Here is a 14,198-nt window from a genome sequence, read left to right as displayed (position 1 = left end):
TTCTTTCTTTCTCTCTTTCCTACTCGAACGCCGCGTTTAATCGCGCCACCGGTTGCTCGATGCTCGATGCTCGATACGAGACGATCGATGCCTGCCCGAGAACAAGCGCGAGTAGATCGTTATCCCCGACCTCTGACGCGGACGACGCGCGAGAGAAAGCGGATAAACGGGGATCGTCGTGTGTCGTCGGGTAGACCGATGACCGTACGGTTCGACGACCTGGACAAACTTTAATCAGAAAATTGCCGTGGAACGCGAGAACGTTCTTGTCACCGGACGGGGTGACAAATACCGCGCGTCGAAACGAACAAAAGAAAGGAAATGGGTTCTCGAACCTGGGCGCGCGAATTCCACGCGGCTCGCGACTGATCTTTGCTCTATTCTTTTTTCGCTCGTTCGCGATTCTTTGCGAGTGCAGCCATCTCGCGGTAAACGCTGCAATCCTTTTTCGACGACAAATACGAACCTCCTATTTACTTTTCGATGCATTTTGTAATAGCGATTCCCGCAATCGCCGTTTCTTTTTTCTCGCTCTTTCTTATCTCTTCTCCGATTCTTCTGCTTATCGTTTCCAAAGTGTATCGGGCTTCGAACAAGAAACCCGGACATAATCGGTCCGATCGTCTTCAGAGTCGAACGGACGAAGACGAAAACGAAAAGCGAGAGTAATCTTCTGCGCAGATGTATCCGTGAAAATGCCACGACGGTTGTTACGCCAACTTCGAGGAATATACGAAACATTGGAAATGTCGCAAGCTTCGCGCGATCGCGTCGTTTTTGCGGTTGGCCGAGTTGACGAAATTTGTAAAATCGCTGACGAGCGTCCTGAAAATGACCCGTGGATTATCGGGAGCGATATCGAAACGGTCAAGAAATATTCGAGCCAGTCGATCGACCGTTCAACTGCCGGACAAAAACGATTCGATAAGCGATGCGTCTTCGGTTTTCGAAATTTCCGATCGTTCTGATAGCGATCTGGAGCGTCCTCCGAGTGTTTGGCAAGGAGCAGCGTTTCCCACCGGAAATATCGGCAAAGCTGAACGAGTACTGGAACTCGTACAAGGTATCGCGAACGTTACGGTAACTTGAATCCGCTCCGAATCGACTTGTATCGATCGATGATTGTTCCTCGGCGTTCGCTTCTAAACAGGCTCGTTACAACAAGAGTTACTCCGGAAGCGAGGAGACCGACCGAAGGGCGAGTTGGGAGGAGAATCTAGTGACTATCTACAAGCATAACATGATGGCAGCTGCCGGTCATCATAGCTACACTTTGAGAGACAATCACATCGCCGATCTCGGAACCAGACAGTACGTTCGAGAAATGGTGAGTAGCTCATAGCCCCGCTATCACCCGATCGAGGAAGCTTCGTTCGTTGGATTTTCTCAAGATTCGACTTTGTGAACGCAGGTGAAACTGATTCCGAGTCGCAAGCGTCGAGTGTCGACGGACAGCGTTGTAGGAGCGGCACTAAGCGATCCTGGCCTCGTTCCCTCGCGAATCGACTGGCGCGAACTCGGCTTCGTCACTCCGGCCGAAAATCAGAGGAACTGCGGAAGTTGTTACGCCTATTCGATAGCTGGCAGTATCCAAGGGCAAATTTTCAAGCGAACCGGTGCGTTGATCCCGCTCAGCGAACAGCAACTGATCGACTGCAGCACGTCGACCGGCAATTTGGGTTGTTCCGGGGGATCTCTGAGAAATACCTTGAGATATCTGGAGAAGGCGAAAGGATTAATGAGTCAAGCTTATTATCCTTACAAAGCGAAAGTATGAATTTTCTTCTCCCTTTTAACGCGATTTTCCTCCATTTTTTCTTACTCCTAAGATATAAGATTTGTACACTTTTTGCTTTGCTCTTTCGTAACGTTTCACTTGGTACGCTGCGTCGATTCGTACACGGCTGACGTAACCGAGAAATTTTTGCGCGAGACGTACGTGTTACGCGGAGAAATTAGAATTTCGACGAAAACACAGCGATATACGTGCATGTATACATAGTTCGAACGTGAAGAAAGAGATTTACTCGTATTCGAAACAGCAAGGCCGGTGTCGTTTTCAAGAGGACTTGAGCGTCGTGAACGTGACCTCGTGGGCGGTGTTACCGGCACGCGACGAGAAAGCTTTGGAAGCTGCCGTAGCGACGATAGGCCCGATAGCTGCTTCGGTAAACGCCAGCCCGAGGACGTTTCAACTTTATCAGTGAGTATTTTTCCTATTTCTCTTTTTTTCTCGCCATTCGCTCGGCATTCGCTCGGCATTCGCTCGGCATTCGCTCGCCATTCGCTCGGCGAATCGTGTACCTTTTGCTTGTAGCCGTTACCATCCTCCTGTCCTCCGGCGGAGGAACAGCGAGAGAAAGAACGATAACGTATACGAGAGGGAGTACAAGGAAACGAACGTGTTTGTCCCCTTCTCGTGGATACACGGAGAAATTGATCCAGTTAAGCGATAACCTTTGGTGCATCGTTTGCGCGATGACCCCAAAAGACAGCCTAAACGAATCGAAGGCACTGAACTCGCGTTTCGGAACCGTAACACGTTCTTTTACTCTTCTCTCGATATTTCTCGAAAATTTCGATCTGATTCGCAGCAACGGAGTTTACGACGACGAACTTTGTAGCTCGGACATGGTGAATCACGCTGTGCTGATCGTCGGTTATACGCCGACCGAATGGATTCTGAAAAACTGGTGGGGCGACGGATGGGGTGAAAATGGTTACATGCGTCTGGCTAAGATGAAAAATCGCTGTGGCGTAGCCAATTACGCGGCGTACGCAAAAGTATAACACTTGGAATATCGAGGATGCTATACGTAACAACGATTAAACTTCGTAACGACCTACCGTCTTTTATTTCGTCCCTGTTCCTTCTTTCGGACAGCGCCCAAGTCGAACACGAGAATCTCCTCCGGCGCGGCGAGAGGAGGGTCGATCCAACTACCTGTTGGACGCTTTCCGAGCCACTAATCGGCCCGCGTACGCGAACGCTTCGGTCGTCGAAAGTGCGTCTACCTAACGACCGATTGCTTATCTGTTTATCGGCTAATCGGTTCATTGGTTCATCGGTTCGTCGGTTCATCGGTTTATCCGGGCGAGACGCGTAACGGGCTCTCGTTCCTGATTCGGAATTCGAGCCAGTCGCAAATCGACAGCGCGCTCGTGTTTTCAATTCGCGTAAGCTACGAACCGACCGTGGTCGATGCTCGAAACGAGGAAAAGGAAGTCGCGTCGCCTCGGAGGAGAGATCCGCGAGCGACGATATAAAAAGCGTGCAGGGTGAACGGGCGAACGAGATACCGAGTAATTTGGAATTCTCCGAGATCGCGGAGATCGCGAGCAAGCGCTCGAGAATGTAGGTGAAAAAGCCAAGAAAGAAAAGCATGTTCGTGGCGCGTGTTTCCACCGACGATATCAGAACGATTCGTCTTCGTCCAATCCGCTGTATCCCCCCGCTTATGGAGCAAAGTTCAGACTGTACCGAGAACCGATGCGTGACTAAACCATCTCGACGATGCGTCTTCAGTCTTCGTGAACGAGTTGCTTGGATGGTCGCTCGGATAGGCGGATAGAAAACGATCGGTCGACATAAAAAAGCCGTTGCGCCGTGGCGTGTCTCGTGAGTCTCAGGAATCCTCCGAAAACGAAACCGTTCGACGCTGGAACGGACGTGTCCGTTGACCGAGGAAATTTCGCGAGTCGCGGGACCGGACGCGAGAAAGATGCGGATGCGCGAACGGAAAGTGTCGTTGGACGAGACGAGTTCGAGTTAACGCGATCGGTGTTGCGGGGAAACGAGGAGACGGAAAGAAAGAACGAACGATCGATAAACGAGCGTGACTCGATGGGAAAGAAACGGGTGCTCCACGATCGGCGCTCATCTCCGAAGGCATTCGAAAGAAAGAATCAGTGAAAGTTTGCAGAAAAACCAAGAGAGAGAGAGAGAGTGTGTGCGCGAGTGTGTGAGTGCGTGCGTGCGTGTGTGGGAGAGAGCGAGTGAGCGAGAAAGAAGAAGAGAGAGAGAGGAAAGGGAATAGGGAGGAGAACTTGGCGAGTAGGAAATCGGCGATCGAAAGGATTTCGCAACGATGCGACTCGTTGACCAGCTTCTGCTTCTTTCCCTTCTCTCGGTGGGTAATCGGGTCGAGGCTATTTTACCCAAGGTCGCAAACCCCTTGTCTTCCGTTTGGTGGAGCTTTTACTCTCGATCAACGCCTGCCACTGCCACCGCCTATTCGAGTTCCTCCTTCCCTTCTACTAGTACCACCTCCGCTACTACTGCCACCTCCACCACCGCGTCGTCGTCCTCCTCCTCTTCTTCGTTGCAGTTCGAGGAAGAGAACTGCGTCGGGTGTACGCAAAACAAAATTAGCCTACTGGCGAACGATCCGATTTTAACGGAGCTGAGGGTCGAATACGTGAAGCAGCAGATTCTCAAGAAGTTACGGCTCTCGAAGCCGCCCGAGATATCGATCTCGCTCTCGACCTTACCGAAGCCTCTGATAAATGGTCGCGTGCTCGAACTTCGTCCTGGTACACCGCTCGAACCGGAGAAAGCTGTCGACAGTTTCTATGGGAAAACCGATCAGATAGTCGTTTTCCCGAACGAAGGTTAGCTCACGATATTTTCAATTTCGTCGCTTCCTCTCCTTTCCTTTCCCTAATATCTTGTCCGCGTTCGCTATTTCGACTCGACTAAACGTAACGGCAACAAGAGGAAAGAACGGGAACGAAAGACAGAGAGAGAGAGATAGATAGATACTTTTTGCCAAATGTTTCTTTCGTTGAATGGTTTGCCGTTGGATCGTGCGCGATGTCGTAGCGGAAAGTCGGGAAACCTCGACGAGGTTCGGTTCACGAAAATCTCACGAATTTCAGGTATTGCCGATTCGAAAAAATGCCGACAGAAATCGAACCACTTAACGGGCTTCAATCCTGCCGCTTGTTTCACCTTTTATTTGCCGAACGAGATGCAGTTCGTGGACGTCACCTCGGCGCAGCTATGGTTTTACAAAGAACGCGACGAGAACGACGATCTGAATCAAACGTTCGTGCTTTCCGAACTCGATCACTGGGATCTGAACAGGAGCTTCGAGAAGAACACGATCGTAGCGATCTTCGGAACGGACATCGGAGGTAGGTGAACCAACCTTCCTTTTCTTTTCCGTACCTCTCTCTGTCTCGTGTCTCGTTTCATTCTATCGCGACTTTTTAGATTTTCTCGTTGTCGCGTAGAAAAAGATAATAGATTTTCCGCTAACGACCAGGGGAAAAAGATCGTCTGTTCTCGGCGGACGCCGAGACGAGCGGAGCGCGAAAGATATCGGAGGCGCGAAGGAAGAAACGCGGAAAGGAAAAGTTTCTCGAGACGAGCTAAACGGTACAAAGATAATAGACTTTTCGCGTACGCGTGTATCTGCTGGTTGGCGGCGAGGACTTTAGACCGTACGAGGGTACGCGTCGGGTAGAGCGCAACGTTCTCGCGATAGGAAATTCGTTGATCTCGAATGTCGTCGTAAAAGACGAGCGAACGAGAAAATAAATAAAAATATAATCGGTCGCGTCTAAAAATATTAAAAATATAATCTTCTCGATGTTTCAGAGGGATGGGTTAAGACGGACGTGAGTTTCACCTTGAAGAGATGGGTGGACGAGCTTCGATTGAACCAGGCGATACAGATAGCGTGCAGCACCTGCTCGATCGATCGAGACACAGCGCCCGTCTCCATCGAGCAAACCCTGAAACCGTTTCTCGTGATACACGCGTCGCCGCTACCGCAAAAGAACAGACCGAAGAGGAACTCGAATTGCCAACCGGAAACGAAGGAATGCTGCAGAGACGAGCTGTACATAAATTTCGAAGATATCGGTTGGAACGACTGGATTCTTCATCCGACCGGATATCACGCGTACTTTTGTCGAGGCTCCTGTTCGAACGCGGCGTCCTTGACTGTCAGCGGATCGCCCTACAGCAACGTGATCAGAGTAAGTTATTACTCTTCCATCGGCTTCCATCGGCTCTCGAACCACTCTCGAGCTTTTCTCACTTTCTTCGCCTTATGTTTTCGCTTTCAGAAATTGCTGGCTAGGACCGGCAATACGGCGCACCGTAAGGGCGAAATCGTTCCGTGTTGTTCGCCCACCCAATTGTCTCCGATTCAGCTGCTCTACGTCGATTCGAACAATACGATTACGCAAAAGACACTGCCGAACATGGTCGTGGAGGCCTGTGGTTGCATGTGATTTACACGGAAACCAGCTTCTTTCAACGTCGACGGAACGAACGAGCGAACGAACGAACGAATCAACGCGATCGTGCAGATCAAATAGCGCGATCCGCGTTATTCTTTCACGAAATTTTTCGTTTAATTAAGTCACTCGTTGTCGTCTAAACCCTAAATTCTATATCTAAAGATAATTCGAAACGGATCCGGTGTGTCTTCGTGTACACGCGTTACGGTACAGAAACAGTATTTATATTCGATCTATAGCTATCGTCGAACGTTGCTTTCGACCTGGCAAGCGTTCTACTAACTGTTTCACAGATCCCTAATCTAGCGTAATCGTGTTCCTCGATCAAATTTATTTATTATTTCAATGGACAATAGCGTGTTCGACGGTCGCATCTTCGAATGGTCGAACCATCGCCTCGAGACGATCGGACCGACTACGTATACGCTTTACCGATCGAATCGATCGTCCGACCAAATTTTCCACGAGAAACTGTCGAGTCTTTTGTTATCGTTGTTCGTTCGCGTTACGTATCGCGTTATCGAATTATCGCGACCCATTGTTTCGGTATCTGAACGATTGATCAGAATACCGTATGCAACGTCGACGAGCCGCTCCGGTTCCGCTTTTTATCCGAATTCGATCTTATCGATACGATTTGACGCGCGTTCGCGGTTATCTCGAACCACGGGCCCAACTTCTTACGATCATTCGGTTCTCGCTAAGGTTTTTCTATCATCACGGACGAGCAAGTGAAGAGGAATTAAGAAGGAATCGCGTCGTCCGTGACGATCAACGCGACGCCAGTGGAAAGCGAATCGATGTAAATGGTGCGAAAACCGACATAACTAGCAAAACTAATAGTCGACGAGAGTTTTCGCGATCCTAACAATCGTAGCTGTCGTGCGCGGAGTAACGTAACTAAACTGGACCGTAAGCGTTCGATTAGCAAACTTTTCTGGAACAGTTATCGCGCAATTTGTAGCTGCTGAAATAAACGCGACGCATACGCGCCCGAACATTAACTGGAAAGGTTCGATCGATTTCTTTAACCCTACCCAAAATATGCGCCATCCCCCTCGTTAATGTGATTGAGCGAGCGAAGCTCTTATACTTGATTTTCCAACTTCTTTGTCCGCGTTTTTCTTTCGCACCTCTCAACCAATTCTCATCAAATTTTCCACGCACATGCGTACGTACATCCAGATGGACATAGAAAAAAAAATTTTTAATCGGACTTGCCACGGACGAATAACCACTGAAAAAACTGATCCTAAAGATGAGGGTCCGAACACGCATATAAGGAAAATAAAAAAATGAAAATTTCGCCACTTTGTCGACGTAGTATGGTTCCTGAGGCATTTAGAAATACATTTCTATTAGGGTTTGATGCGTTTTGATGCCTAATAAAGGCAGAAAATGAATTTTTGTCGAATTCGGTCGAAAACGGTACAGGTGGCGCCATCTACCGGCGAGCGGCGGTACTACGAAACGCTAAAATTTCGATTTTCTCGAAAACTAGGAACTTTTCCGAAATTCTGAGATATACAAATTCTTCCTTGTCGCCTACGGAATCGAACGAATCTAATTATAGCCGGCTAGGACCATTATTACAGAAAATAGAAAAATAGCCCATTTCGTGGACTAAAAAATTGCCGTCCATCTAGCGGTGAAAGTTGGAACTACAAAAATAGAAAATCCCGATTTTCTCGAAACCTAGGGACTTTTCCAAAATTCCGAGATATACAAATTGTTCCTTGCGGCCTAAGGAATCGAACGAATCTAATTATAGCCTGCCAGGACCATTATTAAAGAAAATAGAAAAATAGCCAATTTCGTGGACTAAAAAATTGCCGTCCATCTAGCGGTGAAAGTTGGAACTACAAAAATAGAAAAATGCGATTTTCTCGAATATTAGCGAACTTTGAGCACTTCTGAGGCTCAGAAAGTGTTATGTGATCGCATTAGAAGCAAAATAATGCATTAAAAGCTTCCTAAAGTCTTTAATAAAGAAAATAAAAAAAATGTCATTTTATGGAGAAAATGTGTGGCGCCATCTAGCGGCGAAACTGCGAACTAACCTGAAAAAACCTATGCACGTACACGGGTTAAGGAAAAATATAAGAAGTAATATTTCGCAACTTTGACGAGGTAGTATGTTTCTTTAGACATTTTGAAGCAATTCTTGTTAACTAAGTTATTCATTTTTTTGCCTATTAAGCCCAGAATATCAATTTTTATTTGACCCCTTTACTGCGTGTTCGGATATACATTTTTTTAGTTTAGTTCGCAGTTTCGCCGCTAGATGGCGCCACACATTTTCTCCATAAAATGACATTTTTTTTATTTTCTTTATTAAAGACTTTAGGAAGCATTTAATGCATTATTTTGCTTCTAATGCGATCACATAACACTTTCTGAGCCTCAGAAGTGCTCAAAGTTCGCTAATATTCGAGAAAATCGCATTTTTATATTTTTGTAGTTCCAACTTTCACCGCTAGATGGACGGCAATTTTTTAGTCCACGAAATGGGCTATTTTTCTATTTTCTTTAATAATGGTCCTAGCCGGCTATAATTAGATTCGTTCGATTCCGTAGGCGACAAGGAAGAATTTGTATATCTCAGAATTTCGGAAAAGTTCCTAGTTTTCGAGAAAATCGAAATTTTAGTGTTTCGTAGTTCCGCCGCTCGCCGGTAGATGGCGCCACCTGTACCGTTTTCGCCCGAATTCGACAAAAATTCATTTTCTGCCTTTATTAGGCATCAAAACGCATCAAACCCTAATAGAAATTTGTTTCTAAATGCCTCAGGAACAATACTGCGTCGTCAAAGTGCCGAAAAGTGGCGCCATTTCTCCGGCGAACAGGCTGAACTACACGCTTTTGAACCTGCGGTTTAACTAGTTCCCAACTTCTATCGCTAGATGGCGGGACACTAGCCAGAAACCTAGCCTAAAAATGGTTAATAATTGTTAATAGTTTGGTTATGTGAAAACAATTCGAAGTTAATTGGTCGTGCACTCCGACGCGATTCGATGCATATTACAGTCAATTAAGGTAATAAAATCAACTATATTAATCGAAATGAACCTAAAAGGTATCCGTGATTAGCAGACAATAACTCGTCGTCTGATACGTTAGTTCTTGGAGACTGTCGAGTTGCGTGGGAATATTTGTTGGATTACGTACGAGTGGGAAAAGTCCTTGACGTAGGGAATTTTCTTGGCAAAATTGCTAACTAGTGACAACACTGGCCGTGAACGTCACGGTGCACGGAGGTTGATTATCGTTGACGGAATTTAGACGAGCCTGGACGATGTGCTTTGACGAAATTGAATTTTCGAGCGTGTGCGATGTCGTGAATCGGTAAGTGGCCAAGCGAAGCACGAAAAGGTTCGTTTCCATTTGAAGAAGGTAATCGCGTACAGCGTATCGTCGACATCGCCGCCGCTGCTGCGATGCTGTCAGAAGTCGACGTTTTCATCAGTAATTACACTCTCGTTGATCCCGAGATATATCAACTGTGGGTCGATGGCCATTCGTGTGAGTTTTATCGGCTTACGTTCTATTCGATTTACGTTCTATTCGGCGGTAAACTAATCCAACTAATCGATTGCTTACGAAATTAGCGAGCGAAGCGGTCAACATCCTGCATCAACGAGGAATATGTCATCAAACGAGTGCATCGATCGAATTGGTGGCTTCCGATATTCTGGATCATTATCGGACATACGCGCTTCTGGAGAAGCTGCTTCATACCCCTACCAAATTGGCTAGCGAACAACTCGCCTTTCAAATAGAACCTCAAACTAGTCAAATGCTGATCGAGATGTAAGCGGCCTTATTTACCGCAACTTCGAAACTTTTACCGTTTCTAACGAGACTTTCATTCGAGATTCGTAGGTACTACGAATTCGACGATGTCGTGATCAGAGAATTACTAGGTAAAAAATTAACGTCCAAGAGTAGAAAGGACATGGACGAAGTGTCGGAGAAAACGGGCATCACGCTAAAAAGTTGTCGCAGACAATACGACAACGTGAAGAGAGTGTTTAAGGTCGTGGAAGATTTGTCAGGATCGTTGGCTGCCAACATAGAGCAACACTTTTTACTTTCCGAAGACCTTGCCAAGTAACGCCGTAAGACACTTGTTAATACGCGTTCTCGGTAATGCGAATTTGCGTTAACGTTTATGATCGTCGCGTAGGCGATACGCGGCCGTCGTGTTCGTTGCCTGCCTCCGATTCGAGATGAACAAAAGGAAACTGCAGTTTTTAACCTTTCCCGATATCTATCATTGTGCCAACAGCATGATGTCGTCGTGGACGTATCGTTGTATCGGATCGGAATATTTTGATACCGATTTGGACAGAGAATTTTTACTGGAATTAGCCCAATGTAGAATATTATTGGAGAACGACAAACACCATAAACAGTAAGTTTTTTCCTCGATCGAATTTCTCCAGTTACGATAAAACTTTGTCTTTTTCTAGTTTGGTGTGCATCAAGCTTAAACCGATGCTTCTCGAGCGTTCGTATCAAGAAATAGATTCGAACTTTCGTTCGTACACGAGAGCTATACTAGGAATCGGATGTAACCTTCATCGATCGAGAGACTTACGGTTCTTCTTTCTGGAGCTGGTCGAGAGATGCATCGAGCCGTGGCGTCAAGTGAACTGGACCCATACCGATCTTCGAAATTTCCTCGCGGCTTATACTCAATGCGCTCTAGACATGGATGTATTTAGGTACGAAACGAGCGTAAATTAATATTACTGTTCGTCGATATTATCCTTCTGGCTTTGTTCAGGGATACCGAAGTAAGAGACGCCTTTGAACGTTACATGGTCGTTGTAACGTGTTGCTTATTGCGCATGTACCATACGTGACTATCGATGCAAGAAGACGATGGTACACAGAAAACGAGCACGGTCAACGTCGATAATAATTGAAAGTAAGATATATATATATATATATATACACATATACATGTCGTAGATAGATAAATTCGACTAATTGTACGTATGCCGATTCAATTTATTAACTTGCCACAATAAATAATTAGTAAACAAATGCAGCGTATTTATTCGCTTATCTCGAATACGGCTATAATTTACAATTTTATCGTTTCAGTCACTTATACGTAGCCTAGCGTAGCGTCTTCCAGTATCGTTAAAAATTTTCGAGCGAGAAAGATAACGAAAGCGTTGCGTCGCCGATCCGCGAGGGATGCAACGATCAAAGTTCGTACCTAAAATAACATCGTTGATTCGCGTCGTTATCGATTTCTCTTGGATCAAGGTATTCGAACGATTCGATCCGATCGTTGTATGGTCACGATCATGGCTACACACACGCACGCGCGTACGCGCACACTTGCTAACTCGAACGAACACATTGTTTTCCGCGTACGCGTATGTTCCGTGAATCACGGTATGGCTCGACTACCAAACAATTTTCTACTACTTATCCTATGATCGTTAAGCCTTCGTAGTTATTCTTCGATCAACGAGATAGCTAAGAGAGGCCGTACGACGGAAGAGGGCAAAAGGATCAAGGGGAGATTGTAATTTTACCTAACGATTTGTACTTTAATGGCTGGTTACTGAGACGTGCCCAGTACTCTGTTCACGGCCAACACGATATCGCTCATTCGCGGTAGCGCCGCGGCTTCCAACGACTTGGCGTAAGGCATGGGAGTGTCGACGCCCGTGACACGCATCACCGGTGCATCGAGGTGATAGAACGCTTCGCCTGAAAACGTAAAAACGATACGTGACATTCGGAGTGTAATTGGCGGGGCGCGGGGAAGCGGATAAATACCGAACGTTCACTTACTCTCGGAAATTCTAGCGCTAATCTCTGCTCCGATTCCGGAAGACGGCCAACCTTGTTCAACGGTTATAAGGTGATTTGTCTTGGCCACCGATTGCGCGATCGTGTCGGTGTCGAGCGGCCTCAAAGATCGAAGATTTATCACTTCTGCCTCGATCCCTTTCCCCGCGAGTTCGTTCGCTGCTTCCAAAGCTTGCTCGACCGCCTTCGAATGAGCTACCAAGGTAACGTGTTTGCCGACGCGTTCGATTTTCGCTTTGCCGATCGGCAGAACAAAGTCTTTCGATAAAGCCTCGTCCGACATAGGATATTGAACACCGTACAAAATTTCGTTCTCCAATACGACCACTGGATCGGGATCTCGAATCGCGGCTTTCAACAATCCTTTGGCATCTTCGCTGTTATAAGGGGATACCACTTTCAAACCGGGACAATGACTGTACCAAGCACCGAAACATTGAGAGTGTTGCGCGGCCACGCCAGCCGCTGCTCCGTTCGGACCACGAAACACGATCGGTACGTTTACTTGTCCAGCAGACATGTAAAACGTTTTTGCTGCGGAATTGATGATCTGGTCGATCGCTTGCATGGCGAAATTGAATGTCATGAACTCGCAAATAGGACGTAGGCCAGCCTGAAACGTTCGAAAGAGAAATAGAAAAATAAACGAGGAACGATAAGAATCGACTTGGTAAAGAGTCAACTTACCATAGCAGCTCCAACGGCTATACCGGCAAATCCAGCTTCCGTGATGGGAGTATCGATCACGCGTTTGTCTCCGTATTTTTTCCATAGACCTCTAGAAACTTTGTACGCTCCGTCGTAAAGTGCCACTTCTTCGCCGAGTAAAAACACTTTTTCGTCTCTTTCCATTTCTTCGTCCAGAGCCGAGTTTAAAGCGTCTCGGACAGTCATCTATCGGGATTCCCGCGTTTAGCGTATGCCGGAAGGAAGCAAAGCGCGTTCGAACGTACGTTAACGATCAGCCTCGTATTTGATTTTTCGTTTAATTTTTTAGCGGCGCGTTAGCGACCGATTCGATAACGATTCGAATCGTTATCTGCATTGCGAGCGATGCAGCGCATCGATTACTTTAATTAGAAATTTTCATCGGAAAAAGCTTCGCGGTTAAATAATTATATTCATAAACGAATGACCTTTGTTGCCCTTCGCGCTCTAATCGGCCACGTCGAGCGATTCGCTGACTTAACGAACCGACAAAAGTCGAATCTATTCGAGGAGTATGGTGAGAAAAATAAGTAGAAAAATGTATCGTTTCGAAGAAGTTATCGGAATCGTGAGAAGAGAAACGTACGTACACGCGAGAAACGATCTTGTCAAACGAAAGAGGTTATGTTCGTCGCGTGAGCACGAACGAAAAACGCGTGATCAAGTAAGATTCTTACCTGTTGTGCGGAAGTCCATTTTGAAGTGGAAAACGAACGACGAACAATTTTGCTAGCAACAGACTGGAAACGACCAACAATGGGAAGGTGTAGAATGTTTCATTTGTCTTTAAACTACGGACGTGTCGGAAGTTCTTTAAGATATAATATTCGAGCTCGCGCTCTTTTCGAACGTATATTTACCGAAAACATTGTAGGCCGTGAATTGTACGTTTAATATCGTAGAGTGTCCAGACAGTTTCGGTCGATCGAGTTACTCGGACGATTGATCGTTATTAACGCGTGCAGGCCGCTTCGCTGCACTCTGGTTCGTGACTTTAGATTTTATCTTGGCAACGAATGGGTCGAGAAACGCGGAACGGTACTGGGAAAACGAAGGTCGGTAGGCGAACTCTTACGAAACAAGCTTGGCTACGTTTTGGCGCTTACTGTACTTCGATATATCACGACCTCGCGCAATTAGTCGACCAACGAATCGTCGAGTTACTCGTTCGATTTATACCCTCCTTCGAACTATTATTTTCACGAGCTTCTCTCGCTCCGAATCATTTCTCGTTAAATGTTTAACGAAATGATCGACGACCTTCGAAAACTCTACTATGTACTAGTCGTTTCGATGTAGCGGACGAGCAGAGTATAATGCCGAGATTTTTAACCAATCACGTTTCGAGCGTTTCAGCTCCCGGTCTAGCCAATCGTAGAGATAGAAACTAGCGGTTAATTCGA

The 14,198-nt window shown here is 46.4% G+C and overlaps 4 protein-coding genes across 6 annotated transcripts; 3 read left to right on the top strand and 1 right to left on the bottom strand.

Moving 5' to 3' along the window:
• The first annotated feature begins 214 nt into the window (after window positions 1–214).
• On the top strand, window positions 215–2,842 carry CtsL4 (Cathepsin L4). Of its 2 annotated transcripts, none has more exons than XM_012280980.2 (5): window positions 215–1,063; window positions 1,151–1,327; window positions 1,412–1,771; window positions 2,043–2,203; window positions 2,625–2,842. In XM_012280980.2, exons 1-5 carry the CDS (start codon window positions 932–934, stop codon window positions 2,788–2,790), a joined length of 996 nt encoding a protein of 331 aa, XP_012136370.1. In that variant the 5' UTR covers window positions 215–931; the 3' UTR covers window positions 2,791–2,842. The 2 variants fall into 2 exon arrangements, with proteins under 2 accessions (XP_012136370.1, XP_003701533.1); XM_003701485.3 differs by having other exon boundaries at window positions 2,595–2,842.
• Window positions 2,843–3,256: 414 nt separating this feature from the next.
• daw (activin beta chain dawdle) lies at window positions 3,257–7,263 on the top strand. Of its 2 annotated transcripts, XM_012280978.2 has the most exons (4): window positions 3,343–4,611; window positions 4,879–5,136; window positions 5,603–5,985; window positions 6,076–7,263. In XM_012280978.2, the coding sequence occupies exons 1-4, from the start codon at window positions 4,089–4,091 to the stop codon at window positions 6,241–6,243; spliced, it is 1,332 nt and encodes a 443-aa protein (XP_012136368.1). In that variant the 5' UTR covers window positions 3,343–4,088; the 3' UTR covers window positions 6,244–7,263. The 2 variants fall into 2 exon arrangements, with proteins under 2 accessions (XP_012136369.1, XP_012136368.1); XM_012280979.2 differs by lacking the exon at window positions 4,879–5,136 and having other exon boundaries at window positions 3,257–4,611.
• A 1,767-nt stretch (window positions 7,264–9,030) lies between these two features.
• Fibp (acidic fibroblast growth factor intracellular-binding protein) lies at window positions 9,031–11,304 on the top strand. Its single transcript, XM_003701444.3, has 6 exons — window positions 9,031–9,774; window positions 9,861–10,062; window positions 10,135–10,362; window positions 10,439–10,666; window positions 10,725–10,979; window positions 11,042–11,304. The coding sequence occupies exons 1-6, from the start codon at window positions 9,690–9,692 to the stop codon at window positions 11,118–11,120; spliced, it is 1,077 nt and encodes a 358-aa protein (XP_003701492.1). The 5' UTR covers window positions 9,031–9,689; the 3' UTR covers window positions 11,121–11,304.
• On the bottom strand, window positions 11,248–14,116 carry Pdhb (Pyruvate dehydrogenase E1 beta subunit). The gene is made up of 5 exons (XM_003701451.3): window positions 13,656–14,116; window positions 13,473–13,535; window positions 12,775–12,981; window positions 12,070–12,700; window positions 11,248–11,985 (listed from the first exon to the last, which is right to left on the bottom strand). The coding sequence occupies exons 1-5, from the start codon at window positions 13,662–13,664 to the stop codon at window positions 11,834–11,836; spliced, it is 1,062 nt and encodes a 353-aa protein (XP_003701499.1). The 5' UTR covers window positions 13,665–14,116; the 3' UTR covers window positions 11,248–11,833.
• Between the last annotated feature and the right edge of the window lie 82 nt (window positions 14,117–14,198).

The sequence above is a fragment of the Megachile rotundata genome, chromosome 12, assembly GCF_050947335.1.
Source record: "Megachile rotundata isolate GNS110a chromosome 12, iyMegRotu1, whole genome shotgun sequence".
NCBI lineage: Eukaryota > Metazoa > Arthropoda > Insecta > Hymenoptera > Megachilidae > Megachile > Megachile rotundata.
The sequence above is the reverse complement of the archived record's forward strand: the minus strand, read 5'-3'. Positions and strand labels throughout refer to the sequence as shown.